Source organism: Convolutriloba macropyga, chromosome 15, assembly GCF_964194025.1.
Source record: "Convolutriloba macropyga chromosome 15, txConMacr16.3, whole genome shotgun sequence".
Lineage (NCBI taxonomy): Eukaryota > Metazoa > Xenacoelomorpha > Acoela > Convolutidae > Convolutriloba > Convolutriloba macropyga.
Genome location: NC_134482.1, coordinates 33,856,312 through 33,878,409, shown reverse-complemented (window position 1 = coordinate 33,878,409; position 22,098 = coordinate 33,856,312). Strand labels below are relative to the sequence as shown.

Genomic DNA, 22,098 nt, shown 5'->3' with positions numbered 1-22,098 from the left:
GAATAGAATTGTTCCTTGTCTGATTCACTGCTATCTTCAGTTTGGGAGTATGCAAAAATGAGGGTGATAGCAACACGAACAGCATGTAGTCTCATATAGCATAACCTGGTTCCGCATGCTTTCCTTTCCATTACATTGTTTGTCAATCTTGAATAGATACATATCGCAGCTCCGTGCATTCCTTGTTTCTCGTAACCAGAAGAACTTATTTTGTAGCTAGGCGTACAAGAGTAATCTTGAAGTGTCTCTGTTGTGTCAGCTGCTATCCTCATTTCTTGTATTGGGGAGTTTTGTAGTGTTTAGCCGGCTTACCATGGCCAATCGACGCGGCTATTTCTGGTGTCCCACTACCAGCTGGGCACGTAGCTTCAGTGTAGTCTTTTGCTCGGTTCTTCATTTGGATTTGCGGCTAAATTTTACGGAGCTCGGCACACCCCAACTCTCTTCCCTTTTCCGGGCTGGAGACCGGCAAGTTGCAATAACCACGCGGAGTTTTTAGCTCAATTGAATGGGCGTGAAGTGAGCTTAGTGGGGGGACGCCGGGGCTGATAGGGGGAACAGTCAGGGGGAGGCGCAATGGTGGGATGGTTTCAGCTCAATTGAAGGGGAGTGAGGTGAGCGCAGCGGGGGGACGCCAGGGGGCTGATAGGGGGAACCACCGAGGAGGGGCAACGGTGGGAGCAGGGTTTTGGCTGCACTGGGCCCTTACGGCCTGAATGCCGTGCAGTGGTGGGGTTGGGAGTGAGAGGGGGCTGATGTGGGGGTGCGCTGTGGGGGGGGGGCTCCTCTATGGACCGCCTTTCACACCATCAGTTATGTCTCCAAAACAGTTTCTGTGAATCGCATACTTGGAGACCAGTGAACTAAAAGGCCCTAAGTGCACTTAATACCTGCTGCGCATTACCTGTCTATCCCGTTTTTTGGGACGAAAAGTTAAATGGGTTAGGCCAAAAATTGGTCAAGCGAAAAATCGCATCAGAAAGGCTGACAGGACTAATAAAATTGGTACAAACTTCGTTTTGAGAACAATTAATAATCCATTCAGTTAAAACCGTGAGTAAGGTAAGTCAGAAGTTAAACGTCGAAGTCAGGAGATGTCTTGGGTTACAATATAAAGAACTGATACAACTGACGATTTGAAACACAACATTTTACCAGCAACATCAATCTTTGTCAGCCAACAAAGCATCTCTTTAAATGCGCAAAAACAAACCAAAACCGATTCAAAAAAGTCAATTTTCCTAAAACTAGAGTCCTAAAAATCATGGACAAATAAAGCTTTATATAATTATTCTATTGACACTACGCATCCTTAGAATGCGTACACCATAAAACAACATTGAGAGACAAAGTTAAAAAAACATCTAAAATAAAGGACAAACATCAGTAACTTTTTGAAAATCAGTCACCTGAAAACAAAAAAAACAATTTTGGCAAAAAGCTTCAACGCATCATACATTACAACTTTAAACAGGGATAAAAACATTTTAAATGAAATTAGACTGAAAAAGGCAAAAAACCAGCAATATTCTGAAATTCCAAAAATTTTCTAAAACAATCAGTGTAACAAGACGCACATCGGGATTGGCAAAAAAAGAAATTGACAAAAATTTATTCCTAAGTTTCAAAAGTTGTTCTAATTAAGTGTGCAGTTTGTTAGATATTAAACCTATATTTACTTTAGCTTCTAAACTGAAGGGTGTTAAGCTTAATAATATCAGCTAGCGATCACTCTAATGAACTTTGATAACTTAATGCACTATAAATTAATGACCGGGCTTTATCGGTTTATCCCGTTTCTTTTGATTTTGCTCTTCTGACATTGACAGTATTCACTACATTGCGTAATTCAATGCGTGAAAGAATTTAGAGCTCATTCAGTTCAAACAGTGAGGTAAGTCAGAAGTCAGACGTGAAAATCGTGACTTATGTAAAACGAAGAACGCGATCAAAAGGTAAAGCGAATTAAAGAACATAGCAGGACAAGTCCTGACGCACAATTCAGAGAATTTTCATTGACTAAACAAAAAAAATCAAGCCTAGAATGGACTATGAGTGAATTATCAAAAACATCGAAAAAAATCAGATAAAAAATATAAAAAACAATAGGAAATATGAAAAAATGCCGCATGTGCGCAAAAAACCATTAGCGAGAAATGGAAATTTGGTTCAGACAAACAACTAGGTCTAGAATGAACTATGAATGGATTGGGAAAAACCATTTAGAAACAAATCCGATCAAAAAATCAAAAAAACAGTAAAAAAAAATCAAGTGAAATTGCCGCATGTGAACAAAAAACCACTATCGAGAAAGCGAATTTTTGTTCAAACACAATATTCTCACTCTCCTTTAAAATCAAAGCGAAAAAAATTACTACTCCAATTTGACTTCAAAAATCATGAAAATGTGTGAAAAGATCTTAGACAGCGCTCCAATACAACTCAAATTCTTTGAATTGTAAAAAGGAGAGCGCCTAAATAATAGCTGTTTGAGAGGCTGACGGCGGCTATTAATAAATCATCAAAACTATGAGGTAAAAAACTAAACATAAACGCCGCACTTGAAGGCCAAAAAGAAAAGTTAATACTGAGAATTAGCGAACAGATCACAAGAGAAGCAAGCAACCAGATCACAAGATAAGCAAGCAATCAGATAAGCAACAAAAACGGAAAGGCATGAAGAATTTTAAATCCACCTTTTTTCTGAAAATAAGGTTTCAACGTCAAGAAATCAACCGTTATGATTTAAAGCGACCAATTAGGTTAAACTATGCCTCAGTAGCAGCCAAAAAAGTTTTATAAATGGAAAAAATTGATGAGAAAAAAATTTACAAAAAATAAAGGCAACACTCAAACGTCCGCAAGCACATTTCCGAAAATAAATCGGGTCTTAGTTAAGGAATTCACTAGCTATAGCTAACATCTTAAAGCATTAATTAATTTCGTTGATGGCTAATTGGCAACCAATCTGCTTTAAACTAGATTAACTGGTAAGAAAACCAAACAAACGCACTGACCAATTTCAAAGTTTAGCGAACAATTTTTGACAACAATAACTGTTAGAACGTTTAGCTATGAACTGAACGATATATTTGATTTACGCATTCCTCGATAGCAACCGTTGCCAGCTGCCAATAATGATATTAAAAGATAAGAGAGCCGAAATAAAAAAAAACACCGACAAATTCCAAAAAAAATCGAACAGCCGGCAGACTGCCGTAACAGCCCTGAAAAAATGAACTTGCGTGCCGTATAATAAAGATAGAATTAGATACAGATATAAGTTAAAAAAGCTATCGACGCCGCTCAAAAATTAAACAGGCTTTTTAAAAATCACTACCGCAGACGCCTTCTCATTAGGGACTATTATTACAAGATTCCTTTGACCTTACATTAAATCAAATTAAACTTAAATTTTAAAGTGCAAAAGTCATTGAGTGAGGTAAGTCACGTATGATCAAACTCTAATCAAGAAAATGACCTGAAAACCTTTGCAAGAGAGTGAGAAATGAAGTCAGGCGCGCGAATTCAGTTTGTGAGAGGAAAAACTAATCCACAAAATTTGACTTTTTTTAGCTTTGCTGTGTGAACAAATGTGAACGAAGAAAGCACGTCAGATGACGAAACATAAAAACCAAGAAAACCGCAATATACCTGCGCTCAGCTTACAGCTTTCAAGCCATAAAAACTATGACAACAAATGGTTTCAAAGTCATCAAAAGCTTTAGCTACCCATTCACGGATACAAGCAATTGCAAATAGACGCTATTATAAGACAAAAATACTTTTTGATATCACTCAAGAGAAGACACTAAAAACATTTCAAATTGTGGCGCAAAAAAATTATTCTCTAAAACCGAAATACCAGCCAATATTGAATCACACCAAAAAAATTGAGAAATACACCTTTTGCTTTGAAGTAGGTAGGAAATTTCCATATTCTAGTTTAAAACATCAAACTAATTTGCATAAATAACAAAACGGCTAGTGCAATTAAGCGCGTGACACATAGTTCCAACAAGTCATGAATTACAATTCAAAGAAATGTATAAGAGACCTGAAAAACTGAATGGAATAGCATGCAAACTGGCCATTAATTGTTTTCGGTGAGCCCAATCTTAATTGTGAGCCAAATTTTCCTATCGAAAACGCACCAAAACAAAATATGAGAACCTGGCATCCAATGAAAAAATTGCTTGAGACTAAAAAACAGTTAGGTGGCAGTTTTAAAACATAGCCGGCAGATTGCCGGAAAATTGCCGCGATAGACGCTTGGAGCCTTCCATGAATTGAAACAACTAAAGATATTAGATAGACAGATCGACCACCAGTCCTTTAATAGACCACTAGACTTTTTGGGTTAGCTTTGGACTGTCATTTTTTATGAGACACATAAGCTCTATAAATAGAAAGCCCTAATAGGGCTTTTCAAAATTAGGATCTTTTCCGTTTGTACCCCCTCAGCTTAGTGGGCGCATATTATTTGCAGCCCTCAGATGCATGTGCAATATTTTTTACATAATGACTGACTATGTAATGGCACGTGCTCTATAATTGGGGGGGGGGGCGCATAACGTACTGGGGGCACAAACGGAGAAGATCCCAAAATTAATATTCGAAATCAAAAACTCAAGACTAATAATCAAGAATTAGGGCATATATGTTTGGCACTACTTAGATGCACACTATTGACCTTTAACAAGTAAATATTCATAAAATTTAAAGTTTCATAAGTGAGTTCAGAAGTCATTTTTTTGAGTGAGGCAAGCCATTGAAAAAGTCAATTCCAAGAAGTCAAGGTAAGACGAAACAAAAATCTGTCAAGTCCTGAAATACAATTCAAAGAATTGAATGAAAAACTTAGGAGTACTCTAGCTGACCAGCAGATCAATTGAACAATGCCAGTTAAAACACAAAAAAATCATCTCAAAAAATTGAGAAACAAAGAATCAAACAATTTATAAAAGAATATAATAATAGCCTAAACTTCGAAGCTTCAACCCCTAAGTCAAAATTTCATCCATTTAAATATACCTATATCAAAAATAAGTTCAAAACCAATTTCTGTTTCAGCAAGACCTGAAAAAATTTAATGGCCGTTGAAGATCGATTAACTCGAAAATGACCAAAAATTTTTTTAAAAAAATGAAATCAATTGCAAATTTTAATGAAATGTTGCTGAATATTGTGATATTAAAATCCTAAGAATCATTTCTGTGTCTCTGGAGGCTATCCAGTAACCCAATTCCAAGCCTCAAAAAATTAATTGGTGCAAAGATCGATAGGCAATATATTTTATTAAAAATTTTAAGTTTCAAAAAATAGAGATTAGTTCTTTTAAAATGTCGAAAACCATCCAATTGACCCCTAGCAACTAATGATTAACCTACTATCAAACCCTGTATGGGGTTATCTGGCTACTTAAGCAAGAAAAATTGAATAAAAGACAAATAAAAGACAAAATAAAAGACAAAAAAAGACATTTTTAAAATTTGAAAGGTTAAATTGTTGAAAACAAATCCAATGAAACTAACAACTATACCGAAACGTTTTTCAGACCTTGGAATAGGTTTCCTGGCACCTGAGATTGGGCAAATATCAAAAATTGACAAAAACTTTAGGAAACTTTAAAAAAAATGTAGATTTTATCGAAAAACCCAAAATTCGAGACATTAACATGTTGAAAACCAATGCATTGTTTCTAGAAACTATACAGTGCCCAATTATGAAACCTCAAAGCAGATTCCCTGCTCCCTGAAGCTGGAAAAACTCAAAAAATGACAAAAATTTTGAAAAAAAACTTGCAGAAATTAGTATCATTTTGCGTGTTTGTGTTTGTAATACCAAAACATATAGCTCATAAAATAGTCATAAAAAAATGTGTCTCTAAAAATGCCTTTGTCAACTTTTGAAAACTTCAACCTAAGACTAATCAAACATAAAACTAAAAAAAATCACACAAAAAACATGAAAAATTGCAGCATTTTGAGCCTAAAAACTCCTAAAAACGACCTTTTAACCTTCAATTAAGGCCATCCCAGCAGCTGTACCACTCTAAGCACTTGAATGACTACTAAAGCCCTCTTTGGGCCTCTAATACTGGGCTTTACCTGTTTATACCGTTTTGAAAGATCAAAGTCATTGAAAAATGTGTGAACACATCTTAAAAAAATCACAGCGCCCCAATACAATTCAAATTCTTTGAATTGTAAAAAAAATTAGGAGCGCTATAATAGCCGCCTGGAACTGAGGACGCGGCTATTAAAAAAACATTGAGATCTATTCTGTTTTCCCCCCCTCCCAGCTTAGTGGGCAATTTTTTTTCGCCCCCAGGCGCAAGTGCTATTTTTTACATAATAACGTGCTCTATAACAACATATAATTTGTAACTGGGGGCATAAAAAACACTGAGGGGGGGGGGGGGGGGGGCAAAACAGAATGGATCCGAACATTGAATTGCAAAAAAAACAAGTTCTTCAACGTTCATATTATTGATGTCAATAAATGCCCCCTTTCCCCCTTTATGTTGAAAATCACAGGGGCCCAGCTGAAGCTCGAAAAACTATTTAATTGACCTTTGCAATTAAACCGAGAAAATTCCAAAACGCACAAAAATTGATTGTTTTTGTCATCGCCGTCTCGTTTCCCGTTCCTTCGGTTTCCGCTCGCTCCACATTCCCGCCCCATTTCGCTGCGGGTTGCCATCCCTCAAACTCTTGCCCATGAGTTTTCAAATCGGAAATGTCCCTCCGCTAAATCCCTTCGAAACTGCAACCAATGCTTGATCCCAGTTGCATACACCAAAAACAACTTTGGTGTGCGACCACAGTCCCTGTTTGATTATGTTAAGATAGTCCACCTCACTCCGCCCCCACCCGATCATCGAGAAAAAAAATCAACTAGAGGGTCGGCAGACTTAATTACCAGTAAGAAAAATCCTTTGCCGGATTGGAAACTTTCAAAGTACAAGGGCAACCCTTTGGGGGTTACAGAGGGCATGAAACGTACGGGCAGTTTCAAAGAGGCAACTCCCTTGTAATCATTGACGGGTGGCGAGCAGTTGACGTAACTAAATACTCGCCGAGAAAGCAAATTTCTATCAATGAGTTCTCATACAGTGGACAAATGTACAAAGACGAAATGGAATTAAAATTCGGTCACGAAAAGGCCATAGTCAATGCACAATTGATAAAATCCGCAGTTTCAGGCCATTAAAAAAACATGATAGTGATAATATCATAATAAATTCTGTCTTATCGGTGTCTTCATGTCACTTCATACGATTTAAAGAGCCTCTGGCCTCATAACATGACTGTGCAAATTCTGCCTTCCAATATAAAAAAGTCTGTCACTCTTCAAGTTTAAAAACATTGGGTTTAGCCGACACTTCTTGACTTCACTGATTGAATGAAGGAGAAGGTCCAGAAAAACGACTCCTTGAAAAAAAACATTAACAAGCGCAAGAACTGAGGGCAACACTAACTCATTAACCCCCAAGACCGAAGGTGACTCGAAGACCTTCGCTGCCAGCACAGCGGAAGGGCAGAGATGAACCGGCTACAACTAAAATACCTCAGCCCCTCCAGTTTCTGCGTTGTTTGTAAGGGCAACAAAAATCCTCTTTGCAGAGAGAGAAAAACACCAGTTATTTTACGGAGATAAAAAGCCAGTTTTCTTTGCCATAGAAAAAAACATAGGATCCGGTCGTACCCCTATGAAATGCCGGGAGGACGGTTGCAACAATTCACACAACGCACATATTCATGGAGTTGAAAACGTTTATCCATTTAAATCATCAATATTTGCCGATAGTAACTCTAATAATCGCGCAAGTCAGAGTAAAACTTGTAGTCTGTGATGATGGCCCCCACAATTTCATCTGTCATTAATGTAACAGGGCTCCTTCAGGCAAACAAATTGCAGTTGATGAACTCTTCGGCTTTAATTGTTTCGATTGCTTGCGACAGGTTGAGTTTCCATCGATCCTTAACCGTCGTGTTTAGGTTTAGTCCTGTTTTGTTTTAAAGCAAATATCTAAAAGGATTTGTAGCTGTCTAGTCAGAAAAAGTCTGGGTACAGAATGGAGTTGTTCGGCTCTTTACAGCATTTACACGCCAGATCAGCAGAGGATACTCGTGGGCTAGACGTTCTGGAAAACACCACAGCAAAATTGGAAAAACGTTGTGTCTGAAAGTTACGATTTGAATACAAAATCCCAGTGCCCAAAAATTAGTTTTCCGCACTGGCTCAATTCAACTAAAAACAAGAGCGGCTCATGAAAAACCAGAATTTAAGGGAAGGTAACACAAATGACATTAACGAGGAACTGGATAGAAGTTACGTAGCAACGGTTGAAGATGACCATAATGGGGTACCTAATGGTGCAGCAAATATTAAGGGTGCATCCTTGAACGAAACACTGCTCTCCGGCCATATAACTGCAAAACCATATTCAGACACTCACGGTTCAGAGAACTTCCATTCACCATTTCGGCCGCCATCGAAGGAATTTTCCTCCATGGTGGAGTGTAACCGAACGACCAGTCATCTTTGCGACAGTACTCAACATCAAAAGTTGTGGTATATCAAAACACACGCCACAATTTCGGGACCAAAGACACAGACACATGTGCCAGCTATTCACTGCAATGCACGGCACCTGCTAAAGTTAGACTACCCAGAAATCGCAAAAGCCATGACAGATCTGGTCGACCCAGTTGATGGGTCTCGTCCATCCAATAAACCGAAAGGCATCGATTCAACCAGAGAGGAATCATAAGGATTGTAGTTGCGCTTAAAGCTGGCAAAAACGACAACCTTGTTGAGTCAGCGTATCAGCAGCAACATAACAAACATTCTAACACAATTCGATGCCAATTGGTCGCGTCACACCGGTCACCGTAGAAACCCGATTATTTTGAGAAATTTCGTGTCAATGGATAAAATAGGTGAGACGAGTCAACCCAAGACACAGTTGATTGACTTCTTGCAAGATGTTGCACTGCTGCAAATAGCTAAGACCACCATTCCAAATACCACTTTTCGGTACGATTCGGAAATCTTGAACTCCACATGTGGCATTTCTTAGGGTTGAGGTAATTTCCTCTTCTTGTCCACTTCATGGGGAAGTGGCATGCGTTCACCTTTGGTAAGACCCGCGATGCCCTAATGACTGTAGTGACTGCAAGACACTGGTTTGTAAACGGAAATTTGACAGGCACTGACAGTGTTCGTCTACAAGTCTTCAATCGGCAAGGGCTTAGCTTAAAGAACAAACACACCATCTTTCTTGCCAGTCGAGAAGATGAAGTCCTGTAATGTTCCAGCAATGACCAGCGTTATCTAAAGTATCCTACTCAGCGAGAGTAGTTTAACACCGTTGTCAACAAATGGCTCCGTTCGTACAGTGTATCGGTCCTAATAGTTCCTAAAATCTTTCGGTCGTAGCAAGCGATTGAGGTTGAGTTTTTCAGGAAATTCACCATTATGTTACACGAACGAACGTCAGACTTTTGTAAACTGTTCCTGTAGCATATTCACCTGAAGGATCAGGAGGGCACTGGTTACTTACGGTCAAAAGTACAGGAGAAATTCACCTATCATCGGGGCACGCCGGCTATGATTTGGCCAAACCAGGTTACGAACTTCATCGGGGCCCAGAAGAAACTCTGTAAGAGGACTAAAAAAACTTTAAGAAAATCGCAGCGGATCTTGCGCATAAAAGCAACAAACGGAGCTTCAATCTACCCAGTGCGCCACAATTACGTGTTGGTTTGTAATTTTACGACACTATATGTCATCCTCGGTAAACGTCGCCTCACAGATCAAGCTCTGAACACCAGATGTTGTCTCGTCTGATACGCATTGAAGACAAGTCCACTAAATCCCGTAAGCTCCCACATATCCAAAGCGCAATGACCATTTTCTACCTGGTAAACGCAACCGGAGTTCTGTCAATAGTTGCCGTCAAAAAATTCAAAAATCGTAAGCGGCACGCTCGGGAGCAATTTGATTCCAATGCAATTTGGTCGCGTAAGGAGTATATGCCTGCTCTGTACCGTAGATCTAAGAGGCAGAAGCTTGCCGAGCGGCACCTCATAACCGGTGACTTATTTTCGATAGCCGAGGTTACAAACCCTGGGGGTTACTATCCTTCTGGGATTTAAAAACTTTGGTACGAAGCCGACACAGTGCTCCACCATTGTCCAGGTCTCTTGTCCGTCAGCTGAATTTGTCCCGAGTCTTCTAACAACTTTCGGGACAGAGAATGTTGCTTGATAAAATGCAACGAGTAAATTATATCATGATAGATTTTTTTGTGCGTAGTTAAGGAACACTTTCGCTGATAATCTGTTTAAATTTGCTATATGTATTATTTCTGAGAAAAAACAAATCCAGTTTCCCAAGGAACCTAACTTCAAATATCAATCGAAAGCAATCGTTTAACAGTTTTTGTTAATGGAACGAACTAAAGTGAATCACTGACCGCTCTAAGACAAAGATCTCCAAAAACCATCAAATTACATTTGCAACATTTTGTCTTTTGTCGGTTGCTTTTGAATTTAAGAGCTCGGCAGTTAATACCTTGATCAGTTGCTTTCATCATTTATTCTTGTAATTATGAATTGAAAATATGATAAAACGGGTTTTTTTACGGCAGAATGCCAAAATAGCTGCGAGATAGAATTCCGTGCCTTAAAATACACATAGAAACAGCAACAGAGAAGAGTTGAAACGTTATCGCGGGTGGCTCAATTCGCTGATAGGAAAATCGCGTAAGATCAAAATCCAGTCACAAAAGATGAGGCAACTTAATTCAGAGTGGATGGACTCTGAACAATTTTATGGGTGGGAAAACATTTGAAACTGTAGAGGTTCCAACCAGTGTTCTCACTGACCACAGTAAGCCACCTTAACCGCGGTCAAAAACTTCGTAGGAGACTCTAATTTAGAGCACGCAAAAAAACACAAAATCATGCGTAAAAACGTCACTTATGTCACTTAAAAACCCAAGCGAAGGACTGTTCTAGAAAAAAAGTAAAAAGACCGTCAGAATAAAACGTCAGACGGAAAACATAACACAGAAAAATAGGTACACGCAGCTTACAGTTTCGAAGCTACAAACAACATAGCCGGCAGATTGCCAAAAATTAGCCGCCGCTAACGCGCTTGATGCACATGGGGATTGAAATAGAAGAAAAAATGACTTTGTTAATATGAATTGAAATTATGATAGAAAGAGTTTTTTACGGCACAATGGCTGTGCAGTAGACTTCCGTGCCTTAAAATACAAACAGAGACAGATGCAGAGAAGAGTTGAAAATTTATCGCGGGCGGCTCTTGAAAAGTTATACTACGTTTTTAAGTGAAATTGTTTTTCTAAATTGCAAAAATCGATTCGCTGAGAGGAAAATCGCGTAAGATCAAAATCCAGTCACAAAAGACGCCGCAATTTAATTCAGCGTGGATAAATCCTGAACAATTTTATGGGTGGGAAAAACTTTGACACTGCAGAGGTTCGAACCAGTGTTCTCTTTGATCACAGTAAGCCACCTTAACCGCGGTCAAAAATTTCGTAGGAGACTCTAATTTTTAGCATGCAATAAACACAAAATAATGCGTGAAAACGTCACTTAAAACTCAAAGGAAGGAATGCTCTAGAACAAACGTAAAAAGACAAGTCAGACGAAAGAACGGACACAGAAATATAGGTACACTCAGCTTACAGCTTTGAAGCTATAAAAAACATAGCCGGCAGATTGCCGGAAAATAGCCGCCGTTGACGCAAGTGATGCACATCGGGATTGAAATAGAAAAAGAAAAAAGACAAATTAACAGAAGTTTTTCTTTTGAGTATGAAGAAGTGTTCTAATTTGGCGTGCAGTTTCAGTTAGATTCTAACACTATACTTAATTCAGCTTCTAAACTGAAAGCTAATAAGCTTAATACCGATATCAGCTAGCAAACATTCTAATTAACTTCGATAACCTAATTCCTAATGACTTAATGACCGGGTTTTATCGGTTTATCCCGTCTCTTTTGATTTTGCCCTTTTTACTTTGACCGCATCACTATATTGCGCAATTCAATGCATGAAAGAATTTAAAATTCATTGAGTTGAAACAGTAGGTGAAGTAAGTCAGAAGTAAAACGTGAAAATCGTGACTTACGTAAAACGAAAAAAAAGTGAACAAAAAGTAAAGCAAATTAAAAGAAAGGTGTAACATACTTAGTTTCTGTATATCTGCTATGTTAGTTTAAATCAAATTCAGAATAAACTTCTATCAAATTTATGTTTTGGTTTTCAATTTTCCTGAAGAGCGGTCTAAGGTCTTCGAACGGTGGGAACTGACAGCCTTAGTTTGAAAACTGCTATATTTTGAACATGAATTAAAGTAACTTTACTTTAGATCACATCTTCTGGGGTATGAATTCTATTCTCTACTTTCAATGATTAGAGGTTCATTTTATTAAGAATGTAAGGTCATTATAAATAATGTTAAGATTAATAACATCAATGCAATCTGTTCATTTAGTTTACATTGGTTTATTTAGACTAATTCAATAACATTGTTCGAAAGCACTCGCATAGTAAAGGGCATAATATGAACGAGAAAATCAAGGCTATTAAGTCAATTCGAGTCTATTACTTTAGAGGTTAAATGATAGATTGACATCTAATTAAATATGAAAATATTTAGGAATTAAATATGAAAATATTTAGGATGTCACACAACGCTGCTTTTTGAAAATTTTCAATGAAAATTTTAAAGAATTATCTCCAGATAAATGAGACGAAGTTTAAAGGGAGTGAAAAGCCGCCCAATTGAAAGGGGGTTAAAAGGTAAAGCAATAATGAGAGCAATTAGGTATCAGAGCACATTTGATCTTAAGGTAATATCGGGATTGTTTATGAAAGGGCTGTGAAGAAGGCATATGTTAAAGTTTATCACATGTTAAGGTTAGACAGTTAAGTAGATGTTTCTGCCAATTCAATGGTGTCGTCCATTGGGTTGTCTTCTCGTGCAATTGTCGCGAGGGAATTTCTCGAAGTGTTAAGTTGTTGACTGTTTGTCAAAGACCGTGATCGTGCAAGTGTGCCAAGTTCTTGGGCTGTGAGTACTGTTAATGCATCTTTCCACTTGTGGGCACTCTTTCGCACTGTGGAAGACTGTTTTCTCTTTGAGCTGATCAAGTCCACATCCAATTTTTGGAAAGATTATAGTATCGATTTGATGTTTTAATAACAGATACTTTAAGTTGTGAAGTGTTTGTGACAATGCGTAATATGTCGGTTTCTCAAAGAAGTGTTTTTTTGTGATAAGGTTGAATATAATTTTGTCTTCACGTGGTTCATAATATGACATTACCGCTCCGATTGGAAGTTGTGGACTTTTCTCGGCTATTTGTTTGATTCCCGGGTACTGTCGTGATACGCGTCTGGCGAAGCCTTTTCCCATATGGAAATCAGCTGAGATGGAATGTGCTATAGGGTAAGGCATTCGTAGAATATTGCCTTTGACATAAAATATTTTTTGCCAGTTTTTTGGTGTGAAAGAATTGATAGTTGTTTGTTTGTTGTTTCTTGTTTTCTTCCGTATCTCTGACGTAGGGGAAGGTTCTGTTTCTACGTCCCCTTGATATTTCAAAATGCTAGCACGGACTTGGTCTAATTTTACTTCCCGTGAAGTGCCTTCTGAGCTTTTTGCTTTCTGTACAGATTTTTGAATTATTTTTCGTTTTTCGCTTCTCGTTAGTGTTTCGCCTGTATTCAAGACTTCTAATGCTTGTCCGTCTATTGTTGTTGCTCTTCGAGTTGGTGTTTTCCTGTCGGTATTTGTATATTGCCGTCTAGCGACTTGGTTTGAGAACTGGATTTTTTTTGGAATTTTCGTAGGTTTCAATGGTGATGGTCCATAAACAACGTTTTGTGGTCTTTCCAGTTTTTGTTTTTCATACCCCAGTGCTAAGTGATCAGGTTCATTGGTTGCATCATCGTTTTGGTCATCGAGTACATTAGTTCTGGTTATAGGTGGAGGTGATTGGGGTGGTGTTTCATTTTCTGGAGTCGGCGGATGTTCTACTATTGCTTGTTGCCTGATTTCAGGTGCAGGGTGCTCGGCTCTAGGTGCTGCAGCTGGTGCAATTGGAATTGTTAGTGACACTTTCACAGGGTTCTTAGCTGAGGGTGGTTCTGGTGGATGGTTGTTTGTGGAAACATCATTAAATGCAAGGTTTTCCAAATATTCGTCAAAGAGTTCTGGCTCTTTTTTAGTATCTCTTCGCGACGGATCGGCTTTGAACTCTGCTGGGTCAATGGTGGCTAAATCGTCTAAATTGTCTGGTCGTTTTATAGGGCGGAGTCGAATTCGATGTACACACTGGGTAAAATGTGTGCCCGTTTTTCTTATAATATAGTTCGAGTCAGTTAAGACTTTCTCTACTCTATAAAGTGGTAACCAAACTTGGACTGTCTTTGTGATCGTTTGTTGTTGAGATGTTATTTTTGGATTGAGAAGAAGACAGTATGAATGCAACTGCAGTGGTTTAGCTTCCGCTTTTTTGTCATAATAATATCTGTATCGCTGATAAGATTCTATCAATCGTAATTTGTTTTCTGCGAATTTAGTGATCATGGAGTCCTGTAAAGCATTTACGTAATCAGAGTTGGTTTCAACGGATTCCATCGCTTTCCTGGAAAATCGTATATCCAAAGGTTTGATCGGGTCTCGTCCGTGGAAGATTGAGGATGGGCAACAGCCGATTGAGTGGTGATATGATGTATTATGAATGAAGACTGCGAGAGAAACATATTTGTGCCAGTCATTCCACTGACTGTTTGTATTGATTTTCAGTATTCGTTTCAAAGCTGCGTGTGATCTTTCTACTACCCCGATTGTTTGCGGGTGTTTAAGAGTTGCATGTTTTAATTTTATTTCTAGTAGTTCAGTAAGCTCATGCAAGAGTGACGATGTGAATGTTGTGCCAAGATCACTTAGGATGGTCTCAGGGATGTAACTATGGTTAAAGAAAATTTTCACTAGTTCTCTAGCTACAGTGTCTGCGCTGGAATTTGTTAAAGGTACGGCGAACAAGAACTTTGAAAAAACATCTATGCCACTTAGCACATATTTGTAAACTGGTGAATTGAATGTTCCCACTAAATCTATTTGTAGCATATCACCTGGGTATGACTGTAGTGATGACAAGGGTTGTAGACTCGGTCTGAGATGCTTCTCATTGGCTTTTCGGAGCTGGAGACATGTGAGACAGTTCTTGACTAGGTCTAGTAGTTGTTCTGTGAAGCCTGGGAAATAGAATCTTTGACGGAATTCCTGTATTATTCGGTTTATTCCATTGTGACCTGCTGTACGTGAATTGTGAAGTCGATAAAGTACTTCCTTCCACAAATGCTTTGGTAAACAGTATTGCTCGTACTGTACTTGTCCAACATCGTTATAAAAGAGACGGTAAAGTATTCCTTCTTTCACTATGAGTCGATTTAATTGCTTGTAGTATTTTTTGAGTACTTTTGTTCCGTATGTTACGTCAACTAGGCTTCCATTCATTTTCCACTCAATCACTCTACGGACTTCATCATCTTGCATTTGTTCGTGCTTTAGGTCTAATGGGTCAGTTTTTTGTAATATGTCGTTCAAAGTATCTGCTGGGTTTGTGAATTGTAGCGCATTTATTTGATGTATATGGAATCTTACAAATCCCTTTATCTCGTCAGCTGGTTGGCTTGCTTGACGCTCTAAGTAAGATTCATATAACCCATGCAATTTGAGTCGCTCCTCAAATTCGGTTTGTTGGTTCTTTGGTGTGAAGATTTCATCTATTGTATCAATTGCATTCAGTGTTACATCTGGTGTATCTGCTTTCGTGTCTATTTCAAATTCGCGTATTGGGATTTTGTCGTTCATTTTCAGCGTAAGGCTTGCTGATCTGTCTGTTTCAATTCTAGACAAAAAATCTGCTGCGTAGTTAGCTCTCCCAGGTATATGTGCTATCACTATGTTGAAAGATAGGACTCTGTCCAGGAAGTTCCATAGTGAGGGTGGTATAGTCTTTGATTGGAAAAACTGCGTTAGGCTTTTGTTGTCTGTGAGTACTACAATTGGCTGACTAGCGCCCCAAATATAATGAGCAAAATGTTCCAATGCAAAATAGAGAGCTAAAAATTCTTTGTAATAAATCGAGAACTTGAGTTGCGCTGTTGTGAACGTTTGGCTTCCAAATGATACCGGTGCATATGTTTTCCTCTCTTTCGATTGTTTTCCTTGGACATAGTCTTCTACCATTAAAACAAATCCGGCTGCATAGTAGCTGGCATCACATAATAAAATGTACTGAAGGTCAGGTCGGGGGAGTCGTAATGTCATGTCGGTTGCTTCGAGTAAATCTTTTTTAATGATTTCAAGTCTTTCATAGTGTTTTTCACTGGGTTGTATTTTTGCGTCTTTTTTGAGCAGTTGGTAGAATGGTATTAATTTTTCACCAAGGTTTGGTATGTAGTTTTTGAAAAATTGTACAAAGCCGATTAGCCTTTTGACTTGTTTTGTTGTCTGTGGCATTTTTATTGTGTTTAGGAATTTTGATATTTTTGCGGCTTCAGGTGAAATTCCGGATGAGTTTATAATGTTTCCAAGGAACTTCATTGACTTGCAGGCTATTTCACATTTCTCTGGTGCTAGTTTCAGTCCAGATCTGCGAATACAGTCGAAAATTTTTCTTAGTGATGGTAAAAGCTCTTGAAAGTTTGATACCGCACATCCAATATCGTCCATGAATTGTGTACAAACGTCTGCTGCCAAGCAAGGATCAAGGTAATGTCTTATGAAAGAACTAAATCCGGTGACTGATTTGTTGAGGCCTTGTGCCAAACACTTGTATGCATAGGTCCGAGATGAAAAGTTAAACGCTAAAAGTTGTGTTGATAAATCATCTGCCATTTGGACGCAGTGATATGCTTGTGAGCAGTCTAGTTTTGTGAAAAGTGTCTTTCCGGCAAAGTGATTAGTTGCATCAGTGATGTTAGAGATTGGAAAATTTGAGTTAAGATAATCGTTTTTTAAAAGGTGATTTATTCTCCGGAGATCAATTAGCAGTCGTAGTTTACCGGATTCCTTTCTGTGAGCAAACAAAGGGCTACTGTATTTCGATTGAGGCAATGTTGTGATGAGGCCATAGTACTGCATCAAGGCTAGTTCCACTTGTAGTTCTTCTCTGAGGTGTACTGGTGTGGGAGGGCCTTGGACGTACATTGGCATGGAATGCTCAGGAGTCAGTTTGATTTTCAGTTCTGTATTGTAACCGACATCAAATCGATGTTTCGCGAAAATATCACAATATTCAAGTATCAGTATTTCGAGTTCTTCCTTCTGTTCAGGGTTTAAGGCTGATTTGTTCCAAGGGAATCTGCGAAGGAAATTGTGTCGGTCATCAATGTTATTAATTGGGTCTGAGTTTTCCATTTTTCTAAGTTCTTGTAATTTTTTATAAATTTCTAACTGGATTGGTGTCAGCAATTCGGGGTGATCGCATGTTTCTGGCGTCGAGAACCATAGTGAATTGTAGTCTGGAGGAGGTCGCGGCGGTTGCAATTTTCCTTTCTTTTCTGTGTCTTGAATAAGTTGATTGATTTCTGGGATTTCGTTTTCCTTTTCTCTGAACTTAGCGAGTGCTATAAGTTCAGGATCAATTTTGATGAGTTGATCTGCTTGTTCGGGTGTCAATATTGAAAATCTTGCTACTTCTGTACGTTTGTGTAGGGTAATTGGATGATTTGTAATGTTTATTGTTGATACAAACAATTTATTCTGGTCACTAATTGTGCTAAGTGAAGAAGTGAAAGCTAAGTCTGTTTCTCTTTCCAAAATTTCATTCGGTATCAGTACTCCACTGAGGTTTTTGTACTCTTCAGTGCTTTCAGGTGGTGAACATTCTAGAATAGCATGCTGGTTTGGTTGTATCGTTGTATTTTTCGTGAGATAAATTGGTATCTTTTTCTGTCTAACTACTCGTCGTGGTTCGTTTGTCGGCTTTATTTCGTTAATTTGTATGGTTAAGTCTGATAATTGTAGAAATTTACGTGCTGGGCTAATGGTGATGTCATGTTTTTTGAAGAAAGGGTTTCCTAGGATGATTGAGTTTGCCGTCGGTAAAACTAAAAAGGATTCTGTGAATTGTTGATGTGCCATTGTGAATGTTAGTCTTGTTTGTTTGACTACCTTAACGGTTTGGCCGCCTGCCATTTTTACTTGATTCCATTCAGGCGTTTCGTCGGCTATTTTTGTTGTTGGATCGTTTGCTTTAATTTCTTCATAAAATTTGTTGCTTATTACATTTGCACAAGCTCCTGTATCTATTAGTGCTCTCCGAGTTAAAGTCGGGCTAAATTTTAGGTTAATATAAGATAATGTCTGTCCGTTGTTCACTGAGATTTTGTTAAGATGAAGGGTTTTAGTTTGAAGGCATTTTTCTGTCGGTTTTTGCGTTTCAGTTCCAATGGGCGGCTTTATTAGTTTTTTGGTTGTCTCGGAAACGGGAATGATGTTCCTCTTGAATTCGTTTTTGATCTCTGTGAGCATTGGTTCGACTTATGGTTAGGGTAACCACAGGTGTAACAAAAGACTTTGGTTGATGGGGTGACTGGAAAATAGGGGGAGTTGGGTAGTCGTACCTCTGCGTGTGTCTGCATCTGTTGGGAATTCATGTTTTGCGGGTTTATGTTGCTCTGAGGATTAAATTGTTGTCTTTGTCTTGGGTGGTAATAACGCGGTTGGTTATTTCTGGGATATGACTGTCCAAAATATCTTGGGTTACCCCGATAATTGAAGTTTCCTCTTGGTTGGAATCGAGGAGTAAAATTCTGGGAGTTTGGCCACTGAGTGTTCTGCATATATGATGAAGAACCTGTTATAGCCATTGTATTGTTCTCTGAACCCCCTCTGTGTGATGATGTCTCCTGATTTTTTATCCTATCATCCATTGAACTTAGTTTTCGTTCCATTGCTTCCTGAGTTGCGTTCAATTTTGATAAGGCGCTAATGAGGTTATCTGATACTGTTGTACTTATTTCATTGAATCCGTCCTCCGGGTAATCGTCTTTCCTACATAAGTCTCGAATAGTCATTTGTTGCCGGGCTAATGTGCATAATTCCTGCACTGTTGTATTTGGTGGTTGTTCCATCATTTTTGATCGCAGCCATCCTGGCATAGCTTTTTGGAAAATTCGTTTAACTTGTTCATTTTTGAACTCTTCTTCTGCGTTGATTCGTTCTTGTCGTGCTGCAGTTTCTCTCGCAAATCGTGCCTGTTCTGCTGCGTCAGCTCCATTTGCTAATGGGGCTACAGCTGGCAAGTTTGGTGGCGGATAGGCTCTTTGAGCTGCAGTTTGTAGAGTCACCAGAAAGTTCTCTGGCGTGTCTATTTTTGGATCGAACTTTTTCTGCTCGAGCCTCAGGATATGGACCTCCTGTAATTGTGTGTTGCAGAAATGATCTCTTAACGCTGTCAAACTCAGTTCAACGTCTTGTCGGGTTGCTTCAGGAAGTGTTTGGAAATAGCGTAGAGCATCACCTCTTAAGTGCAATTGTAAGAAGTTTGCTTGTTGTGCATTCGGTATTGCTGCTACTCCAATGAATCCGCGGAAGAGTTGCTCAAACTGGCGAAAGCTTTCGTTTTCTGTCCCGCTGTATGGTTCTACTGTAATTTGTGCATTCGCAGCCATACTTACTTTCTAACCTTATTATTATTTTACAGCACAATATTAGGTAAGCTATTGCTTAATGGTTGTTAGGAGCACTATAAATTGGCACTGTTATTGGCGTATATAAACACTTCGAAATGCTCCTTGAGTCTACTGGAGTGGAAGTTTAGTAGAGTAGTTAGGTTGTAATTATTTGGGGCTGGCACTATGATAATAATAAACAGCAATAGCACTTGGAAAGAGAAGACTTCAAAAGGTTGAGTTAATTTTAACTTACAGTCCTTGAGTTCTCGAATTCTCACTTTCCCTTTCTTCACAGTATAACCAAGATAGATTGGCCATCAGACTACCAGTATCACAGAGCATTTGGAGTTGAATACAAGGTTGCCCCATCAACATCAGTTCTGAAGTCCATAGTTTGAATCGGGTACTTCTCGATAATTTTCAAAGTCATCAGGCTGGATAACAATTTTCTCAGAATAAGACTAATTGTGTTCTGATTTTAGCGTTCAGAACTTTTTAAGAATATTTGTTAAGAATATTTGGCGATTTGTTTGATAATTTTTCTAGGAATTACGTAATTCAATTTTGGTGATTAGCAAAGTTTTTGGCTGTCTTCCTGCTGTCACCATGTAACATATTTAGTTTCTGTATATCTGCTATGTTAGTTTAAATCAAATTCAGAATAAACTTCTATCAAATTTATGTTTTGGTTTTCAATTTTCCTGAAGAGCGGTCTAAGGTCTTCGAACGGTGGGAACTGACAGCCTTAGTTTGAAAACTGCTATATTTTGAACATGAATTAAAGTAACTTTACTTTAGATCACATCTTCTGGGGTATGAATTCTATTCTCTACTTTCAATGATTAGAGGTTCATTTTATTAAGAATGTAAGGTCATTATAAATAATGTTAAGATTAATAACATCAATGCAATCTGTTCATTTAGTTTACATTGGTTTATTTAGACTAATTCAATAACATTGTTCGAAAGCACTCGCATAGTAAAGGGCATAATATGAACGAGAAAATCAAGGCTATTAAGTCAATTCGAGTCTATTACTTTAGAGGTTAAATGATAGATTGACATCTAATTAAATATGAAAATATTTAGGAATTAAATATGAAAATATTTAGGATGTCACAAAAGGAGAGCGCCTAAATAATGGCCGTTTGAGGGGCTGACGGCGGCTATTAACCATAATACCTTTTCGGGTCGTAGAAAATTACAAAAAAAAACGAAAACTCCGTGAGTGGAAAAATCAAGTGATTACCACAACTCCTATTGAAGTTGTTAAAAAACTCGTGGCTAATAATAATGCTTCATGCAAACAAAATGAAGATAACCCACTGCAATTTTTCTTATATGTTTATTTGAAGTAGTTAAAAATACTAGTACATCAGAGGACCGAAAGTAACGCTCGTGCTGTTTCATCCAAGTCAAAACAAACATTCGCTGAAATCGCGCTATGAGTTTCGCACAATATTTTTTCAAGCTTCAGTATTTTTAAAAAAGACATGAATAGAACAAAGTTTCTTCGCGCAAAAAACCAACCAATGAAAACCAGTTTTCACCAAGAAAAAATCAAGGCGCGTGCAATAAAACCTTATCCTACTCGGCTATAAAAACAGGGAATAAATAAGATTCATTAAATAAGAGTCGAAAAAGACAATTATCATGAAATGTTTGTTCATAAAATCAAACCTGATGATTCGATGAACAGTTCCAAGTCGATAGTAGAGTCGATGTTATTAAGGAGCTGGTTCACACTGTCAATGTAGAGGTCTTGGAGTTCCTTCAGCTGTTTGGTGCTTTCAATGCTCTTCTCGTCATCTGACTTATCCGCTGAGAAGGCTAGCTGTGCAGCTGCACACACAATCGGCATCAGGTCGTTTAACTGTAAGCAAGACACGACAAACATTTAGAAACTCTATAGACTATAAGCCATAAAAAATCCCGAAGCTCACAAATTAACTAATTTCAAATTTGAAAAAAATTCTGTCACACCCTGCCCCACCCCCCTCAAATCCTTATTTCCTTTTCAGTAACTTACAATGAAAAAGATTGCACATGTAAGTGGAGTTGGCGGTTTTTGTATATAATATGCACAAGCTACGGCTCGGAATCCATTAGTTAAAGCGAATCGTTAAGCCCCGATTTGATGCCAAAATGTCCACAGAATACCTGTTTTGCAGCCCTAGCCACATTTCGTAACGTATCCTGGTCCTCTGACTCGTTCAATTGGGCAAACTGTGTAGCTGTGGCCACCGCCCGCTTTGCAGAGTTCTGGAAAACGTCTAGCTTCTGATCGAACTCCATCTCATTCTTGGAACCATTGGAACTGTCGGCTGGAACAAACGAACGGTCTCAAAATATGATTCACG

The 22,098-nt window shown here is 38.3% G+C and overlaps 1 protein-coding gene across 3 annotated transcripts in view; it reads right to left on the bottom strand.

Annotated features, from left to right (window-relative positions):
- The window catches only part of LOC142354723 (vinculin-like), a 290,445-nt gene that overhangs the window by 145,453 nt on the left and 122,894 nt on the right, over positions 1–22,098 (bottom strand). For all 3 annotated transcript variants that reach the window (XM_075407100.1, XM_075407099.1, XM_075407098.1), the window contains exons 13-14: positions 21,899–22,062; positions 21,419–21,611 (exon numbers count right to left, since the gene is read on the bottom strand). In XM_075407100.1, the coding sequence (XP_075263215.1) occupies positions 21,419–21,611; positions 21,899–22,062 (357 nt within the window). The remainder of the gene's footprint in view (positions 1–21,418; positions 21,612–21,898; positions 22,063–22,098) is intronic.